This window comes from Branchiostoma lanceolatum, chromosome 11 (genome assembly GCF_035083965.1).
Source record: "Branchiostoma lanceolatum isolate klBraLanc5 chromosome 11, klBraLanc5.hap2, whole genome shotgun sequence".
NCBI classification, from domain to species: domain Eukaryota; kingdom Metazoa; phylum Chordata; class Leptocardii; order Amphioxiformes; family Branchiostomatidae; genus Branchiostoma; species Branchiostoma lanceolatum.
This window is the reverse complement of record NC_089732.1, coordinates 10,680,375-10,700,414: the sequence shown is the minus strand read 5'-3', so window position 1 is coordinate 10,700,414 and position 20,040 is coordinate 10,680,375. Positions and strand designations below refer to the sequence as shown.

Sequence of the window (20,040 nt, the reverse complement as noted above, 5' to 3'; positions counted from 1 at the left end):
GTAGCTTCAAGTCTGGTGCGATATTACTTCCAATTATGAATTAGCGACCGTAACGCATGATGTAACACCCGTAATGGAACAACAACAAAAAAGCCAATTTATGAGAAATCTCGCACTCCTGAGCAGAAGGAATGCACACTGTCCAGACAGCTCAAATCAGGAGAAGCCAGACTCATGCACAGCGCAGAAGAAAAGCGGATCCGCAGAAAAGAGCTTTGCAACAGAACTGAGTCAGCTTGCAGATGTGATTTTTGTGGCAGAGACTGCCATTCTCGTATATACAATGTATAGGGCTGTTTATCCATAGTCGATGCTGTAGGGCTGTTGTGAATTAGGATTTTACGATAGTCAATACTGACCGACGGAGGCCATATATCACGAGCAGAACGCTATTGTTTACATGTGACCCGTGCTCAGCTCCGTGGGACAAAAATGTACCATGAAGGTCGTCATTATTACTATTATCATCATGTAAAACCCGGCTCCAGTTTGGGCGTGACGCCCCTTGCACACATAATTGCATGCTGGCACAGCCCGTTACCAAGGGGAATCCCCTGACAGGGGAACCCCCTTAATTGCCCGGGACCATTTTTTCACGGCTCAGTCCCCAGGCCATGTTTATCGAATCCCTTTTGACCTTTTCCAAAACCTTTCATCCCCAATTACACTTATCAGATGTATTGGCACAATATCTATGTGGTTTGTAGCTAATCCGGGTTATGATAGCAGGGAAGTTCGGGACGCCCAAAGACGGTGAGTCGGTATGGCAAAGAATACACACTCGAAAGGTCACGCATTGTTAATCCACTGCTAAACCGCGTTCGATGTCGGTTTAAGCGGAAATTTAGCTGGATAGTGACATCCCTGTGTTACCGCGGGGTACTCAAGTTCGATTATGAATGTCGATCTGTTATGTTCCACTAAGTTACTCTAGTTTTTGCTAGCCTCAGGAGTCAAGATTGTTGTTATAACTCGCCCCTCCCCAAGATGGTGGGGGTTTTTTTCCGGAACTTGAACGTGAAGAGGGTCCTTTAATGTTTTCTTGTCCGTTACTGTGTATCGCATAACTGGTAAGACGGCGTAAGGCGTAAAACACTAGTTTTGGACAGTATTTCATTGGCTGTGTAAGACCGGACTGACTCGTTTGACCTGAGTGAATATACATTTTCACCTGAGTGGAGTGAGGAAATTGCCTTAATTCCCAAGTAAAGAGGATTTGAACCCAAAAGAACTCGATCAATACTGAACCACACCACTTACACTCAAATCTGATTTAACGCCAAGTCTTTGCAGAATGCTTTGTAGAGCCTTGTAGGTAAAAAGAAAAGACATCTAAGATTTTCAATACGTCTGCTTTTACTCTTCTTACCAAGGAGGTTAACCTCCTTGTTCTTACAATTTCTTTTCAGTCCATAAATGTAATACATTTGTACCATGATTATATTTTTCAGCACAAGCAATATATATAGAAATCTTAAGTGATACCTGGAACCTTCACCATGCAGAATGTTGCAGACACAGAAACCTTGCTTCGGCACCGCCCTATTATTGTTAACGGTATGAACATAGCCCAACTTAATCAAATATTAGATGCAATCTATTCAAAGAAAATTATCACCAAGGAAGAACATGACTTGGTCAAAAGTTGCCCATTAAGTCAAGACCGTGCAAGGCATCTGTTAGACATTATCGGAGGCAAGGGTGAGAAGACCTGCTGTCGCTTCTTAAAGAGACTGAAGAAAGTGAACAAGTCACTCTGGAGGGAAGTTACTGGAAGAACAGGTATTCTTATGGTTCATCATCTGTGATATGCCATTGCTATGTTATATAGCATGATATTTTGCCTTTCTCTCTAGCATGTGTGCTTTTCTAGTAATTGATGTCTCTCAGTGTATCTCAACAAAACAAAATGTGTTACATGACTTATGGGTATTTCCCACTGAAGTGATTAACTGGTTAGAATTGCATATCAACAAGGAAGTAAATGTTATATATATTGAACACAAGGGGACTTCATATATCTGTTAATGATCACTCTGAAAATTATTGCTTTATATATACATGGTAACAAATAAGGTGTCTACAAATATCACATGATTGTGAAATATTGTCATACTTCTGCATGTTAATGAAATGAAATAATGTGATAACTCCATTCCAAGTTCTTGCTGAAGGTCTAATTGCATTTTTTTTAATCTAGAGACAAAACTTAGTCCTATATTCTTATGTAGTGTATTATTTCCAATTTTTGTTCACAAGCTCTCAATGTCTGGAAGAACTTAGAAATACCTATGTTTTATCCAGCATCCAAACAGAGAGGTAGGAAAAGAAAGGCAGAATGTGAAGTTGAAGTCCGTCCAGACAGATCAACCCTGGAAGCATCCCAGTCATACTGTGATGATGGTGGTACCTGGAAATGTGAGGTGTCAGAGGATAAACAAGGTATGTTACACAAGAGGGAAACACTTTCAGCACCAAGGAGAGGGAAACGTGTACATCCAAACCAAGTGCCTTGGGCTTCCTATGCAAACCTGGACTGTTAACCAAGCTGTGCAATTGCATGCTTAAAAAAACTGAAACAATAGCTATGATGGGGAATCAGTAGTTTCTATGTTTAAGTTGCAGTATTGGAACAGGTTTCCCCATGACAAAAAAATGTAAGTTTAACCGACCATGTATTTTTCAGCAAAGCATATGCGACATATCAGTCCTGTTCATAACCTGACACTACATTTTCATCTAGCCTAGCCTAGCCCAGATTCTGGAAAGAGTCCGAGTCTGGAAAATGTCTGAATCATCTACATGTATCACTATTACAGAGCTGCAAGGATCTCAACTTATTTGTTGTTTCTTTTTTTGTGTAGCAAGAAAGATAAGACTATGCCTGAGTCGTCATCCACAGTGCCTCAGTAGTGAAGACTCGTTAAGTCACCAAGGTCAGGAGTCACCTGACACGGTTTCTGATTCGTCGTCCAGCTGCCTCTCCTCTGCATCCTCAGTGGACAACCACAGCAATGACACAAGGATGAGGTCAACCAGTTTTGGTGAGATAAACAAATTCAGTGACACTGTGCTGAAATAATTTGAACACCTGACAGTTGCTAGTCCTAGAGCAAAATCTTGATCTTACTCAAGTTTCCAAGCAGTAATTTGCAACATACATGTTCAATATATTCAACTTATACACTGTATTGATAAAACATTTCTAGACACATGAGGCCAAGCTACCTCACTTCATCAGTGACATGTACATGCATATCTCAAACCATAACTCAAAAATTCACAGCTTTTGGAGGAAAAAGTTTCTGAAAGCAGTTGAATAGCGCAATAATCAACCAAAAGTTATTAGCTTATTGCATGGAGGAAATCATACGGCAAGCTAGCTTGAATTCATCTTTTCATTTTTTCTAACCTTTGCAGCGCTGAACATCAAAGCAAAACTTTTGAAACATCAGTCACATACCAGAGCTGAAAAGGCAGAGGATTATCTGAAAGCAAATCTGAGACAATACACCAAAAACATCAAAAGAAAAGTTTTCAAAATCTTTTACCAGTCTTTTGTAAGAGTGAAAAAAGTGCACAGGGGGTCTCTGTTGTGCACTGTTTATTTGGAAACATATCCGGCTCTGCAAAGCTTTGTGTCTAGAGACCAATCAGAACTCTGTGCAGCGCTGAAGGATGCTATCATCACACCGGAGATGGAAGCTGCAGAAGAGGAGGAAGTTGTGCTCTCCGTAGAAGTCCTCCCATCTCACAGTATGGAAAAGGAGGATGAATCTGGTAATTGAATGGACATTTATCTATCTGTAGAACAATTGGCAAGACAGCACAGTACAGGTCAAATTTTAGAAGCTCATTGTTTGTTGGGCAGTCTAATATTTTTGAGATGGAAATGACAGGTCGACTTTGCTTCAGTATGCTCTGTTAGATTTTTCTATAAATGATACATTTATTGTCAGATGTATACATTACAAATGATACATTGACAGCCACAATATGAGGTTCATAATGCCATGTCAGTATTCTTTTAGCTTGCCAAAGTGCAAGTTTTATGTCTTTTTTTGCTGTCATGTCAAAAATATTTCTGTAAATGTCGCAGGCAGTTATTTCTAACCAGCACGTTGCTGGAACGTAATGCGTATACGGCAATTACCCTGCTATCGAAACCTATTATAACTGCCGAATCTCTTTTGTTTTGTTTGGTCAACGTTGCATCAGAGTAACAGCTGTTGCATAAAATATGCAAACACGACCTTAAACGCATACGTTCCGGCGACCTGCTCTTCTAACCCATGTTTACAAAATAATAAGTATAATATTGATGGTAAATACGTATGTATAAACAATCTGATCATTTTAGTGGAATACTCTCAACATGGTGTGTATGTATGTAAATGTGCATATGTAGATATGTATGTATGTATGTTTGTATGAACATCTTCATCTGATCTTTTCAGTGGAAAATTCTAGTCATGGTGTCACAATTCTGATGTTTTCCTGCTGTGGAAGTATTCAACACTAGTCTGATAATAAAAGTTTATCAAATCAATTCTCAGATTCAAGTGACGTGGAAAATGAAGTTCCAAGGAAGAAGCTTCCATTTGACGAGGCTCCATCTTGCAGCTACACCAAAGAGGGGAGCCTCCCGAAGCCTCCACTAGAGATGTACAAACCACCCCCTACACCCCTGGAGACTCCACCTCCCATGTGCACTGCTGTATGGGGCTCACAAGAAGACGGTAAGTTTTTGATTTCAACTTCAACCAAGGGGTTTCACCCAGATGACCCTGTCAGAGGCAAAGTAGAGGGAAGAGGTACCCGGCTAAGGTGGACAGGCCTCCAGCCTGGCCGGGAAAGTCTCAACTGTGGGAGAAAACATGACTGGGCCAGACAGGGCGTTCCACTCAGGAATTGTATGTGGAAAAAACAAAAATCTATATGTGTCTGTACCGGCATAGATGGTCTGATATTTAAGTTGGTTGCTTCCCCGGGTGCGACCCTGGGCAGGTTTGAGTGAATGGTCAGTCTGTATGTTATTATATTTATAGACTAACTTGTAGAAAAAGGTGAAGTGGGCGTTGGGGCCGCTGCAGATCGTTGAGCATTTGTGTCACGCTGCTAGTCAATTATACTAACAAAGCAAGGCTCAAAATTCACTACAAAGCAAGGCTAACAACTCAATTGAGGTTAAGGTTTACTTAAAGATAGAATATCAAGATAGTCGATATGTACATATCAAATGACTCAGTAAACCTCCACAGTTGACCTTTAGAGCCAATTTTGTCATAGCACTATGAACAGTGAACCTTTCAAAGTGTCAATACATACACATTAGATATTTTGTAATGCCTAATATGCAAATTGACTTGATTGTAAAGTTGAAACTTATATGCTGTGATATTTACCTTTACCTTATGTAAATCCTGTATTTTCTGTAGGAGAATGTACCGTTCAACTTCCTGAACAACTGTACCCAACACCAGATGATGCTTGGGCGTGGCTCCATTGTTTGGAAGAGTTCTTTCAGAAAGATTCAACATCAGCGATGGCCATAAGGACAGCTTGGAGTGCCAACCAACTAGTTAAACACATAATCAGGGATAGGTATTTCCACCATTACTTGTGCCGTTTCTGGCACGAGAAGGCCATTTTCCCTAATTCCTTCTCTGACTTCATGGACTTCTTTGTTTTAACCTCAGCTAAAGACTTCTGGGTAGAAAATGGTCACAGCCAACCAGATTCTTACACTTTTCAGAGCAAATGTCTTCATTTGGGTGAAATTGCCTTCATTCAACAAATCGTACACGGTTCAAAAAGTCAACCAGCCATAGCAGAAGATGTGCCTGAATTTAGCTTTGGTTGGCTACAGAGATCTAAAGGCCAAAACAGTCCCACTGAAAGATCTCCTGGTCATGACCAACTTTGCATGTATGTCCATGACAGTATAAGACAATACTTGATGGCCCGCTGGGTAGCTGAGATAATAAGTGATCGCCACTTACGGTTGAGCATGAGCGAGCATCTTACATCATTTTATGAAGTTGCGTCTAGTCTCCCTGTTACATGTTACTGTCTCGCAAATTTCCTGGGTAAGTTACCAGAACCAGAGGACAAGCTTTTTCAAGTGGTAGGGCCTCTCCTAAAAGAGGTCTGGATCGATCCAAAGGTAGACTTTCAGCGCTTTCTGCTTACAACTATGATAGTAGAGTCCAAACAATATAGATCACTGACTGAAGTTTTGAGGTCTTTATTTCCCTATGGCCTAGTTGACCTGAGTTCCTTCCCTGATCTTTCCTATCACAACCTCCACTCTCTACGAACAGTTGTAAAAGAAACTGACATCATTCAGTCCTTCAAACTGCCAGGAAACGTGCAATCAGAGTCACTGATGGGTCCCTGCCCATTAAACAGTGACGAATCTGTAGAAATCCGCACCAACAAGATGAGGTGCATACCTTATGTATCTCTGGTTCAGTGTCTTACAATAAAGCAAGGACTTGATTTCAGCAATATTGAGTACATCAGGTGCAACGATGATAACCTTGTGAAACTTAGAGACTTAATCCAATTCCTCCCTGACCTGAAAACATTGTCATTCAGGCCCCAGACAAAGTTTGACCTGAGACCTCTCAACTTCATCGCTCCTGCTCTTCTGTTCACCCCAAATCTGTCCTCTGTCCTATTGGCAGACAACTATATCACTTTTGATGACGACAGTATTCAGGTTATGGCGTAGTAGTAAAACTACTTGAAGTTAGTAGTAATATTTGGTAGACAGAACATGTATTCCATGGATATTATTAATTTGTATCAGGAAACATTTCTATGTTTTATGATTTCTATGTTTCATCAATTTAATGTATCGATGTAGCAATTTGTTCACTTTGATATCTTTTTACTTACTTTTCAATATATTAATTTTGTAATGTGAAGTGTTTCTTTTAGATTTACATATTCCTTGTAAGTGTGCTCTTGGAGATTAGTTGTTCATAATCTGAGGAGAATACTCAACTGTCTCAGTCTAATGTGTTTAAATGAATATTAAGTTTATAGACATTTTGTACATGATATTATCTATGCATTTCACTGCCATAAAGGATAAGATGTATCTCCTTTCTCAATTTTTTTAGTACCCGTATTATGTCTTTAAGATGGATTTGCTCATTTTATTTCTGAGCCAGATAGTAAATGTCAATGCAATGATTTACATGTAAAAAGAAAGAAATCATGTTTTCATATTGTAGGACACAAACATAGCCGTTAGTGAAGATGTAGTCAATGTGTAACAAACTTAATGTACAGTGTCATTGCTTGTATGGAAAAGTGCTTTATTGTCTGTAACATTACATTGTCAGTGTTAACGTTATAAAAAGCCCGTAATGTATGATTTATTCATATAGCAATCATGAACCTTCTGATAGCTTCCATTTCCGTATTTTCCTTTCAGAGCTTGCTACCATAGAAGTAAATCCAGTTAACCATTCCATTCACGTTTATCAGGTTACCCCTAACTGTGTAACTGCGACCAAACTATGAAATATTTACGTATTACAAACAAAACTTGATACCCTATTAGCTAAGTATTGTGTGCAGTCATAATAGAGTGTACTGGTGTCCATTTGGGTTCCTCAACCTATTGAGCAACGGATTTGGTCACAGCTGAACTGTTTTGTCGATGAAAGAAAAGCACTTTTTCCCTTGCACGCAATGTACCCTCTAACAAGGCGACGTTACCAACGAGAAAGGCTATTGTGTATAAAGCATAACGTCGTGCATTTCTTCATAGTTTAAATTATATGTGCATATGTCCCCAATGTTGGTCAGCGAATGACGAGAGAGAAATCGCGAGTCTGTAATATAAATTCGGTCAAGAACACCAAGTCTTCTCTTCTCGGTAAGCGTGTTGGGTTCTTAAAGTCCAGTGGTTCGACGCAAGAGGCTACCCCATACACGAGACCGACAGACACCACGTACTGTGAAACCATGCTGTTTTTGCTAGCCACCAGCATCGCAAGTCTGTGTTTTCTGACGGACGGGGCGGTGTATGACTGGACGTACACGAAGCCGGGCCCTGAGGCCACGGATGCCCGGCTGGACGGACACGTTGTGCGCCGGTTTGACTACGCGCACAGCGTCCTGGCGTGTGCACGGGCTTGTCTACAGCTACAGACATGCAGGTGGGTCGGTCTCTCTATCCCTCTCAGTATTTCTCTTTCTCTCCAGCTACAGACCTGCAGGTGGCTCGGTCTCTCTGTCTCTCTCTCTCTCCCTCTCTCTCTCTCTCTCTCTCTCTCTCTCTCTCTCTCTCTCTCTCTCTCTCTCTCTCTCTCTCTGTCCCGACATATTTTTAGATAAACTCACATAGCTATAGGTACACACACACAGACGCACATAAAACACACGAACATGGTGTATACCTACCTCGTTGCAAGTTTCATTTCTGACGATTTCTGCTTTAGTTTTAGTAATAAAACGTGTAGAATACACATGATACACGTCGCCATTGGCGGTGGAAAAGAACGCTCCGATATGTCAAGTAAAAAATCGTTGTCACGATATTAAACATTGGCTAATTTGGGTCTTTGAAGATTAATGACTACCAGTGAAAACATAGATTTTGCTCATAGTTAAGTAGTAACGTTATATATATATTTTTTCAGTTCGTATAACTACAACAAGGCGGTGACCATGTGTGAGCTGAACGCCGTAGTGACCAACAGTTCCGTCCCGCTTGTCAGCGCCGCAGGATATCAGTACTTCGGTCGGACTGATGTCATTCCGGCAGAGGTGTGTAGCATTTCAACGGTTAAAAATCAACAGCGTATCAATTATACAATATCATGTTTAGATTCACACATACCACGAGAATACCATCAACTACTCTTGAAGCAGAGGTTTGGGGCCGGATTGTTTATGGCGTCTTTTGGTGTTTTTATCGAGCTTTTTATGGTGTAAGGTTTTCTTTTTGTCAGCCATGCATACAACTTGCAGATCGACAGAAGTCGCCGGCATGTTTGTAAAGATTGTAGAATGCTGACATAATTTTCCCGTCCGGTAGGTGGGGTTGCCGGCCTGCGCCAGTCGGCCGTGTCTCCATGGCGGCATGTTTGGAGAGTGTTGGCATGTTTTTAGAGATTGTAGAATGCTGACATAATTTTCCCGTCCGCTAGGAGGGGTTGCCGGCCTGCGCCAGTCGACCTTGTCTCCATGGCGGCATGTGCCAAGAGCGCCCCGGCTCAATCCCGCCCTACTACTGCTTCTGTGCTGCTACTGACTACCACGGGCAACAGTGCCAGGATGAGGGTAAGGACTGGGAGGTGTTTTAACATGTCTGTGACGTCACCGTAGGTAACATAACGAGGACATGTTATCCAGCTGTAGCGTGTGCAACAGAGTAGTTTCATTACATTTGAATCAAACTGCCAAAACTATTTTTAAAAAACACGATGCTGCAACTTGAGCTTCAGTGTTCTAGAAAAACAAATAGAGTACTAGTACTTCATGACGGTGCCGTCCTTGGTGCTCAAATTCACACCAGTGCATAGTTATTGTGCCTACGTCACAAAGCAGGAAATAGCTCACCCGAATCTGCAAGCTCATAAGGATATTTTAAGCGGAAAACGACCAGTTTCATCTAAATCACTGCACAAATCTAGGGATCGGCCGATGTTCACGGATCACCAAGCCACGGCCAATGTAACAGGGTGAAACATGCGCTCAAGTCTCAGGCGAATCTGAAATTCGAACATATTATTGCGATCAAATCTTTAGACTAAGCGGAAGGTTGTTGGCAGTGTGACGCTGGCTTAACGTCCTATCTAGCCTTATGATTCTAGTTAGGTTTTCAAACTACGCAGTCTAGTACAGAAGCGATAAATTGGTTTCCTAGCAACCGTACATCCTCGAGATTCATCATACCAAGTTTCATGCTTTTACCACAATTTGCACAATTGTACTTACCTACATTTTGTACCAATCGCCTAGGCTAAAGCTTCAGTTATAGGAAAAAGTTCGAATTCAAATTCTAGTCGCTGGTTGCAACGCTTCTGTTCTGAATAAAAATGATCGAACCTAGACCGCTTGCACTTACGTCAGGGTAAGATTCATGGTGAAGCGGAAGTTGTCTCGCCGCAACCGATGACCTCTGACCATGTAAAAGGTAAAGGTAGACATGCGAAAGATAAAGGTAGCCCCATAGTCTTTTAGATGCCGTAGGGGCAATGGGTTGTTATCTACTAGTGCCTAGGGCGCAGTATTGGAAGGCGGACTTTAAACCTCTCCTTTCACTGCCTTTTATCTGCTCCCCAGTTCAAGTCAGGCACCAGTTTTTACACCTGGGTGGAGTAAGAAACATCGTGTAAAGTGCCTTTCCCAATGGCACATGATCGATTACATGACAGGATTCGAACCCAGGACTCTGGGCCAAACACCCTGCCGTTACACCACACGACCCCACTAAGAGTGTGTGTTTTGATATCTCCAGTCTTATCGGGACTGTGCAGCAGGGATATCACAAACTGCAACTAGAAACCCAATATTTCCTCTCAGAGCCATCTCTTCCAAACATCTGTGCGACTCAATCTACTTTAAGACGTATCCGGAAATAAGGAGAGAAATACTATTTGGCAACAAGAGTTCGGAGACCTCATATCTCCATGAAATGTGCTGATTTATGTGAATAACTTCCACATCTACATAATCTATGCTTGGTCATGTACACCTTTGACTAACTTACACATGTCGCAATATTGGCATTCCAATCATTTACCACTTAGATGAATTACCGGTACGGCAATTTTGCATCAATTATGCAAATTAGGAATTTATTTGCATAATTGGTATCTGCCAATGTTTCACCTGCCATAAAAGACATGTGTTACGTGTTATTTGAGTCCTATAATGGAAAACATTGCGAATATAGATTTTCCTCATTAATTATGCAAATTAAGTCCCAAGTTACATAATCTGCACTTTATTATGTACATCTCTGTTTAAGCTACCTGAAAAACTAAATATCATGAAAATCTGTCGTTCCTTTGTTCACTTATTCTCCTTGGAAGATTTTGACAAAAACACCTAGTTCAAGAGCAAGCTGCCAGGGGGCCCAAACATACACTACTTCTTCCTCACATCACAAGCTATCTGACACCCACAAAAATAAGACCATAGATTTTCCAGGTCAAAATATACAAAAAACGTAAGTTCTGCTGCAGTACCAAGGACCCAAAATCGCCCTTGACCTTTGTCTTTCCAACACCTACCCACACACCAAATATCGTCGTAATCCATCGAGAGGTTCACACACAGACACACCCAAGACTCTATCTCCACTTTTTATGGAGATAAAAATGGGGAGGGGTAAAATGCAACAGTAGACCACGTATTTCGGCTGTGAACACATGCATGTATTCACACTGCGCAGGGTCTTCACCCGGTACCCATATATTACCTCGCGATCTTCATAAAGATTAGAGAGAAACCTCGAGGACACTTTTAAAAGGAACCAGAAGAATAAGAAAACACTATAAACAACATGTTTCCCTGTCTCCTATAGGAAACATGCAGTGTCGTAAACAATGATATAATGTCTGTGTTTCTCAATGGTATTCCTATTTTGAATTCGAGGTAAAATTTCGCTTCTGGAACAACAATAGAAACGAATAATGATACGCGGGTATCACATAAGGTGTATCTATTTCAATGACTCGATATTTTTAGACTGATGCTTATTCTATCAACATGTTTTGTAAGATATCAGTTCATCATGATCATATCTATTTTGAGATCGGTAGATGTAAGTGCGTATTCTCATGTCAGCAATGATGTGACATATACTGCAGGTTAAATAAGGCTATTCTATGTCGATCCATGCATTAGGTACACCGCTGACTCTATCTGATTTCCCTTTGTACGTTAAATTGAATATTTTCGTGCAATCGTGCAGCTTTCATGTATAGATTTACCAATACGCGCATGTAGTGATGATCTTTGCCCGTTTCTTTATATTTCAAGGGTGATAAAAATTAGGCATGTTAGTTTGCTATTGAGATCATGCAAATAAACGGTATTGTCTCGTCTGATATACACTCACTCACAAACACACACACACGCACTCACTCACTCAAACGCAATCACACACACACGCACTCACTCACACGCACTCACTCACTCACTCACTCACTCACTCACTCACTCACACGCACTCACAGAAGCACGCACACACACACACACTCACACATACATACAGTCACACATAAACACCTTATTTTCTGTTTCACGTATTGTAGGTTTTGCTATGTTTAAAATTGTGCAAAAGATCGACTAGATGTTGTTGTTTTTCTTCTTTTTTTCGTCTAGTCCTTGACGGTGGCTGGGGTGAGTGGGGTGAGTGGGGGCCGTGCTCGGAGTCGTGTGGGCTGGGGTTACGGGTGAGGCATCGGAGCTGTGACAACCCCACCCCCACCCCCGGGCGTGGGAGGAGCTGTGCAGGCCTGGCTGAGCAGAAGGGACAATGTAACAAGACACGCTGTCCATGTGAGTCGCTTACGTTATGTGTCATGTAAAACTGTTTGTACCATTATCGTTGGCGATATACATTTCTTTTTCATGTGCCCCCACGAATGCTAAGGTCACAATTTGCTATCGTCGGACGGTTTGCGAGAAAAAAACGTATGATATAAAGACACAAACAAAGTTGCAAAAATTAATCAGGAGCACCATTTGTATATTTCATATATGAATGGTTCAATTTACGTTCACACAAACAGCCCGGCCGGGCCCCGTTTTTTCAAATGTGACCTTAGCAGAAGTGCGTGTGTTCTATTACTATATGTAAGGAACATAAGCGTATGGCGAAGTGTCTCCTGGCATCCATTATGGAACCCGACCTGTTTGTTCTACCAGCTGTTTCGTGTTTCACGACGTTGAGTTGATTTTCCAAACGCTGTATACCACTGCCAACAGGTATTTTCCAAAAGCTTTATGCAGTTGGCAAGTGACTGCGGCTCCGGATGGTTGCCAAATGTCAAGTGTCAAATCAACTCCTTCATCCAATATACCATCAAATAGTGACCAAATGTCGAGTCTGTACTTACAAAAGACGGCTTCCTACACGGCAGAATCATCAATGAACACATGCTGCTTTTCAGGGACTTGTGAGGAAAGGTACATGTAGCTTCTGAACACGATGTTGGCAAGTCCTTGCAGCTTGTGGAGGATTGGCGTATTTGCCTTTATATGGTCCTTGTAAAGCCCCACCAAAAGCCTGGGCTTGTTGCCGACTGTCTCCCCGATGAAAGTTTCATTTTGGGCTAAGGTTTATAGAACCTTTGCTCGTAAGACTTTTAGTTTCCAAGAAGGTATTTGTAAACTGTCAGATACCAGGAAGCCTGTGTCTCTCTCTCTCACACCACCAGGGGATAATGGGCTGTAAGGAGCACGAGAAATAGTCACGACTGCAAGTACCAGAGTTGTCAACCTAGGATTGAAGTGTTCAAATATTCATGTTTACCAAGAACTGTATCGTAGAGTGGAACTCGTTACCACCAAGTTAGCGAGTACAGTATAGGCATCCTCGCAAGATAGCTTTAAAGAATGTCCTTTTTCCATGAACTATATCGTAGAGAGGAACTCGTTAGCATCAAGTACAGTAGGGGCATCCTGGATGGCTTTAAACAACGCTTGCAGCTTGATGTGCTAATGTTATATGGGACAGGCCGTTCAGTGTAATAAGGTTATGTGTGACAGGCTGTTCAGTGTAATAAGGCTAGGTGTGACAGGTCGTCCAGTGTAATATAACCAGCTACTATCGTTCCGCGTGCCTGCGAAGCTGGTGTGTTTTACGCCGAAGGGTGGTTATACCAGCTAGATGGAGACAGAGACAGATTTTAGTCAGGCTAGATGCATGACATCGCCGATTCCATAATACCCTGTCTTTACTGTGTGCGAAGATAACGACTCCTGGGATTGACCGCTATGTGCCCCCGGCAATTACTGCATGTGACCTGGCATCCTCCCAGCAAACAGTAGATATTCTTCACGTCGGTGCAGTTGTGCCAATGTCGATATACACGATTTCCTTGCATAGTAAGGTTTATGCATTTCGTTTTTCATGAAAAAAAGATCAAAATGAAGGAAGGCAACTAGAAGAGAAATCACCTGTATTGTATCTCACCCATTTTGTAAATGGAAAAGTTCGATAAAGACATAAAGAAATGAAAATGGACAAAAAATGTGCAGCGTTTTTTGGACAGTTTGTCCATGAGATTGTCTTTCTAGCAGACAACATAGTTGATGTTTAAGATCGGATATTTGGAAGTGACGTGGAAAGTCTTGCTTAAACGTTGAAGAATCCACTTCAGTTCCCAGTGTTACTTCAACTGGACAGCTTGTACTTATATGCATGAATTCAAATAAACGTAGCTGGAAGAGGTATACAGTTTCACGATGAACAAGGAAAATCAGGAATTCAGCAAAATGTAATTATATTTCCATTTTTATCTTATCAGTGCTGTTTATACAGATTTGGCTAAAGGCCATTCTCCAAAGTTTCCCCTATGACAGGTTTACACAAAATGAATAGCAACACTGTATACAATATTTACAGCGCAATCATCAAATTGCAATCATTAATCCAACATGTTAAGTACAAAAGATATGTGGAAGTTGGGAATTAGATTTATTACAAGTTAAAAGACGATGTATTTTTGTACATTTTTCCCTTCAGATACAAGCCTTCTATATAAATAGATTATGAAGCATATCAAATCTGCTTGCAAACAGTTTAACGTTGCAAGAAGCCACTGTTACTTGCTTCAATGTCACCTTATCAAAACATTTTAAAGACACGATATCTTAGCAATAGAAAATTTCATTCAGGTTGAAGTAATTGCTACCTCCATACAGACCCAAAGCATTTCAACTTTGTCTTTACAAAGAAATCTGTGCATGATGTTGATATGTAGATAAGACTTAATAAACGTAATAACTTACATGATATTAGGAATTTAATACAGTCGCATAGATATCCGTTTTAAGGTTTTACATTGGAATTTCATCATTTCATGATCGTATGCAACATAACGTTCCAAATATTTCAATGATGAAGTAAACCCTTTAGTACATCACATTTTGAAAAGTGTGCAGTTTCCACTTCGCTCGCAGCGTAGTCTAAGAAAGACATTACGTTGTACATTACAGTTCATCATAACTTTCAGATATGTTTATGTCATATCTAAAATACCCTTTCTTGAAATCTAACCCTTGATATTTTCACAGAAGTGTTTTGCAAAATATAAAGTTGTCACAAACGCTGGACATAGAAAAAACTGACCTATAGTCGGCCAGTGTCATAGATGGTCGGGCAGGATTGCTTGATAACTCTTCAGACAACGTTCCTTCCCAAATCTGATTTCATCTTATAACTCTTTAGACAACGTTCCTTCACAAATCTGATTTCATCAATGTTCAACAAGGAAAATTGATGCTCCCAATTGACCTATCTTTTTTCAGTTACGTATTGAAGAATTGTTGAACAGTTGTTAGAAGGATGTCAAAACTGTCCCCAGTCGAGCAGCACAATACAATAACACAACTTAATGTTTGTCAACATTTCTGTGGTGTTTTGTCCAGCATCTCCTATCTGTTAAACCTGTCAGCTATGAGGAACCTGTCAAACCGACCCGATCCACATTGTTTCCCGACGAACTAGAGCTGACATGCACATGCACATCTGCGCAGACGTGGATCACGTGACCGCTGCTGACGCTTTCAGTCGATGACGTCACGGAGCAGGGGTCATTCTTCTCTGCCGAAGAAGTCCTGTTTCTTTGACATAATGTCTTCAAGGTGTCTATACCAGACCCGGTAGAGTTCCATCCCGTACGCAGAGCTGATCTGTCGCCAACGGTATCGGACTCTGATGACGCGTCAACTTTCGTGCTCTCAATGACGACAACAGACCGCCGTCTGACCCAGACAGGGCTCGGCGTTTTGCTGCCGTCACCGCTACCTCCTGATGACGTCACACTGTAGAACTTACGTCGTCTCTTCTCACTTCCCTTGCCTCTTCCGTGTGCGACGTCATCACTTTTGAGACCTTTGAAAGGATCGTCGTCGGTCTGTTTCTTGCTGAATCCAAAGACATGCTCCTGTTCGTCAGAAGACGCCATGTCGTTCTGAGGCTGGTGACTTCTCCATTCTGGCGGTTCAAGACGACGGAAAGTCTCTGCGTAAGGAAACATGCTTCTCCAGAGAAAGTCTGGCGACAGGGGGCTTGGAAACTCGGAACGACTCTCAGTGATAGACGTGTCTGGCGGGTGTACCGGGACGGACGGACACGGGCTCTTTTCATCCTTAAGATGACGTCGCTGTGTTCTTAAGGTTGTATCGTCTGAACTGTTATTCCAAACATCCACCAGCAAAGTCTCGCGGTTTCCGGGGGAGACAAAGGCCCACTCAACGTCGGCGATATCCGGATTGGACACGTTTTGTGCTGTGCAGGTTGGTGGCATATCCAAATCAGCCGTTTGTCTTCTCGACTGTTGGCCTCTCTTCTTCTGATCCAATTTCAACCGCCACTCCAGTACTCCGTCCCGGAAGCACGGGTACAGAATGAAGGCTATCCCCAGGATCGGGACGATGGTGGCCACGCACAGGATGCTGACGGCATCGGCGGTGGACAGCGCCTGTGAGGCGGGATGGTTGATCTGTGACAGAGGGGCCCTCTCGGTTTGGGAGTACACCAGCGGAGGGTGCAGCGCGCCTGTCATCGGGACGTGCGGCAGGGTTGAGACCGTGGCGAGCGGCACGTCTACCGGTGGAGCGACGCTCTGATCCGCCGGAGTCGGTAGCGCGCGGGCGGCCACGGTAAGCCTGCCCATTCCGCAGTCCCGGAGAACACATTCCGTCGTGACAAAGATAAAGAGAACGCTCCTCACCGTTAAGGCACCCATCCTGTGTGGTACGCTGCGATCGTCGTTCTGTGGCAAAGTGGAGAATTCTCCTACCAGACGCAGGAGATCTTTTCTGTTGTTTTGAGTGAGCTGTCAATCTAAATGATTCCTACCGGCGCTCGAGGCAAAGCTTGCTTCCGACAGTCTCATTTTCTGTAGAAATACGTTACTTGCAAAGATGGCCTCCCTACCGTACGTGCGGTGAAAGCAAATCAGGACGCCAGGCGTTAATGAAACCCAAGTGCGTCGTTAAGTTGTGTTCTGTGGCCGTCACTTATTAGTGTCGCTATGGAGATGATTGACATCTACAGCATCGCCGTAACAGGCACGTTCACAAGTTAACCAGTCCGGCAAATAAAGTGTCATGGCGAATAACGTCTCTCTCTCTCTTTCTCTCTCAAAACCATATTACTTCCAATGTGATGCGATGCGTGGTTACAGAATCATTCGTTTCTTCTTCCAAAGTTCTTGAGAAATCAAACACATATTCATCATCCAAATAGCAGAAGACATCCTTCTCCATGGTCAGACAAAACAAGCCTTGCAAGTCTTCAAAGCTCCCGTACACGATTTTTGCCTTCTGAAAGGAAAAAGGTTTAAAATCAATATTATATTCCTCGAAGTACTCTTTTTTTTTCTTGCCGCCGTTATACATTTCAAAGAATGCTTCCTTCTTTGCATGCACTTGAAACCTCGGGTTAGTCAGCACACGGTACTATAGTATAAGTTCACCATCTTGTTATTTTCCACCGAACTCAATCTCGGATTCAGACAGACATTACGCAACTGAATAAGGCTATGTGAAATGTAAGATGAAATTGAAGAAATCGCTGCGGGAGATATAGAGGACAGACGAAGGCCAAGCCGCCCTTTCTAACCTTGCGAGAAATGACTGAACGAGGGGGTGTTGAATTGGAAAATGGGGAGCTAAAATCTATCATAAGGGACTAGAAGGCTTGGGAACTTCCATTGAGGACAACACACATGTGAACTTAAACAACATACTGAGAAATGCGCAGCTTTTTACACGGATCCAAGGATGAATGATAAAAAAATACAGCAAAGAATAATTCATAATAAATAGAATATTAAACAAAGGCTAAGGCAACCGAATACGGATAGATAATATCAAATTGTATGAGTGTATGAAGAAAAGAAATAGAAAACAAATGACGAATAAATTAACTGGAACAAACTCAAATACAGTACAGAAACTGTACAGATCCTTTCAAATGTCTCGAAATTAAAAACAAGTGTTCAAATGACATGTTTGTATGTTAGAGCGGTAGCTATCGTTTACATGTTGCGTTATGCAGATGATGGCATCAGGACGCCCGTGCGAGTGATCTGCCGCTCAGAATCTCATTTCCTGTCTCTGCGTGAATTCGAGACACTTTTTTTACGTAATTCGTCTGCCGTCTGGAATCACATCTTTGAGCGAAACTCAATCGAAGCAGAAGGCTCGATCGGCAACTGCCGCAAAGTACGCATCACTCAATCTGTAATAACGGTTATTGGGGGGGGGGGGTGCTCGCTTTATGGTCGGTTGGTCTCAAGTTGTGCACTCTCTCGTTACGCCGCAGCAAATTTCATGGATGACACCCTCTGCAGACTCCAAATTTAATGAGAGAGGGTGAAAAAAGTGGTTGAAAAAACGCAACATAGCTGATCCATGAATTAACAAAAAGACACCATAAACAAGAATTGAAACGATCGACAAAACATGGTATCGCAGCCAAGTCTTGTATTCCTGTATTCAAGAAGTGCACAAAGTGACACTAGTGTGGCACACTGGTACCACATACCAAGTTGGCAACTACACTCATGGCTACCGAATTAGTGCGCTTTTACAACTATATATCGAACTAGTTTCACTTCTGCAACTACAGTCATGGCTACATCACTAGTGTAATTTACAAGTACTATCAAGGCTAGCACACGACAGATTTTCCCATTTTGGTACTTTCTTGTCACGTTGACCATCTCCGGAGGGGAATCTTTTTTTTTTTAATCAGACGAAAATTAATCAGCGCGCTGATGCCATCCATAAAATTCATTTGCTATGGCCTTATGTGATAGCGATTACTACCTTCGCTAAGAAGATGATGTCTTCGGTAGCGTCGTCGGTAACGGTTTTGGTTTGGGTTGAACAGCATAACTCAAGTAGCTTTTTGTGGATTGCTATGAAACTTGGTATATTGTTAGATATTGACCTATCAAAGAAAGGTATAGATTTTGGACTCCTTGGTGGCTTTTCTTGGTACTGCAGCGGAACTACTGGTTTGCGTATCTTTCTAGTTGAAACTCTGGTTTTGTTACATCCTGTTATGAGGTTGACGAATTACAGAGCTGCAGCTAACGTGTACTGTGATGTAGTGGTACGGATTTAGACCAGCTAACTGAACCATCTTCCTCGGTCTATGATACTTTCTCACATGGTTGTAGTGAAAGCTCTGGATTACATAGATAGCGCTGTGGGAAGTGGTAATGGGCGAACTGCCACGTTTGCTTTTGTAAATACATGTAGCATGTTGGTAAAGAAAGAGAATCCCCTTTGTCAGCTCTCCGTGTCATCTCTGATCTCACACGAAAGGTCCTTTATTGCGGTCGAAATCAATCATTTGGAATGCACGCTTCCAGCCTTTAGGCACTGCATCTACTTCTATTTCAGCTGCACAACCTTAGGGGCTAGAACTATCATAAGACTATCATTATCGACCTTACTATTGGTGCTAGGGAATAGTGTGATAAACGATATACTTAAAGGAGCCAAGGGCGATTTCAGAACGTTTAAACTGGGAATATTCTTGATGTTTCAGAACGTTAAAACTGGGAATATTCTTGATGTGGCAATCTGTATGACATTGACATTCACTTGATCATATAGCACATTCTATCATTATCTTATACCTTGGGCGTTTAAAACGAGCATAGAAAGCCGCACGAGGACTTCTTTATATTTTGGGACCACCAAAAAATCAGCGCCTAGATTTTCTATGATCATGAGTTCTCCCCACATAACAACATCGCATATTTGCTCCATGAAGGTTGATATCCCATTGTATATCAATGATATGCAATGGGATAA

The 20,040-nt window shown here is 41.9% G+C and overlaps 2 protein-coding genes across 2 annotated transcripts; both read left to right on the top strand.

The window, feature by feature from the left end:
* Positions 1-1,446: 1,446 nt before the first annotated feature.
* On the top strand, positions 1,447-7,305 carry LOC136445442 (uncharacterized). The gene is made up of 6 exons (XM_066443467.1): positions 1,447-1,782; positions 2,305-2,442; positions 2,865-3,044; positions 3,421-3,780; positions 4,557-4,739; positions 5,439-7,305. The coding sequence occupies exons 1-6, from the start codon at positions 1,500-1,502 to the stop codon at positions 6,734-6,736; spliced, it is 2,442 nt and encodes an 813-aa protein (XP_066299564.1). The 5' UTR covers positions 1,447-1,499; the 3' UTR covers positions 6,737-7,305.
* A 678-nt stretch (positions 7,306-7,983) lies between these two features.
* On the top strand, positions 7,984-12,563 carry LOC136445202 (SCO-spondin-like). Its single transcript, XM_066443069.1, has 4 exons — positions 7,984-8,177; positions 8,661-8,787; positions 9,171-9,303; positions 12,358-12,563. Exons 1-4 carry the CDS (start codon positions 7,984-7,986, stop codon positions 12,561-12,563), a joined length of 660 nt encoding a protein of 219 aa, XP_066299166.1.
* Positions 12,564-20,040: the final 7,477 nt, after the last annotated feature.

Excerpts from the sequence above, each read along its gene's own strand:
- LOC136445442 (XM_066443467.1), top strand. The coding sequence starts at position 1,500 with ATGCAGAATGTTGCAGACACAGAAACCTTGCTTCGGCACCGCCCTATT. Across the intron at positions 2,443-2,864 it reads GGTGTCAGAGGATAAACAAG|CAAGAAAGATAAGACTATGC; the intron begins GTATGTTACACA and ends TTTTTTGTGTAG. Across the intron at positions 3,781-4,556 it reads GGAAAAGGAGGATGAATCTG|ATTCAAGTGACGTGGAAAAT; the intron begins GTAATTGAATGG and ends ATCAATTCTCAG.
- LOC136445202 (XM_066443069.1), top strand. The coding sequence starts at position 7,984 with ATGCTGTTTTTGCTAGCCACCAGCATCGCAAGTCTGTGTTTTCTGACG. Across the intron at positions 8,788-9,170 it reads CTGATGTCATTCCGGCAGAG|GAGGGGTTGCCGGCCTGCGC; the intron begins GTGTGTAGCATT and ends CCCGTCCGCTAG. Across the intron at positions 9,304-12,357 it reads GCAACAGTGCCAGGATGAGG|TCCTTGACGGTGGCTGGGGT; the intron begins GTAAGGACTGGG and ends TTTTTCGTCTAG.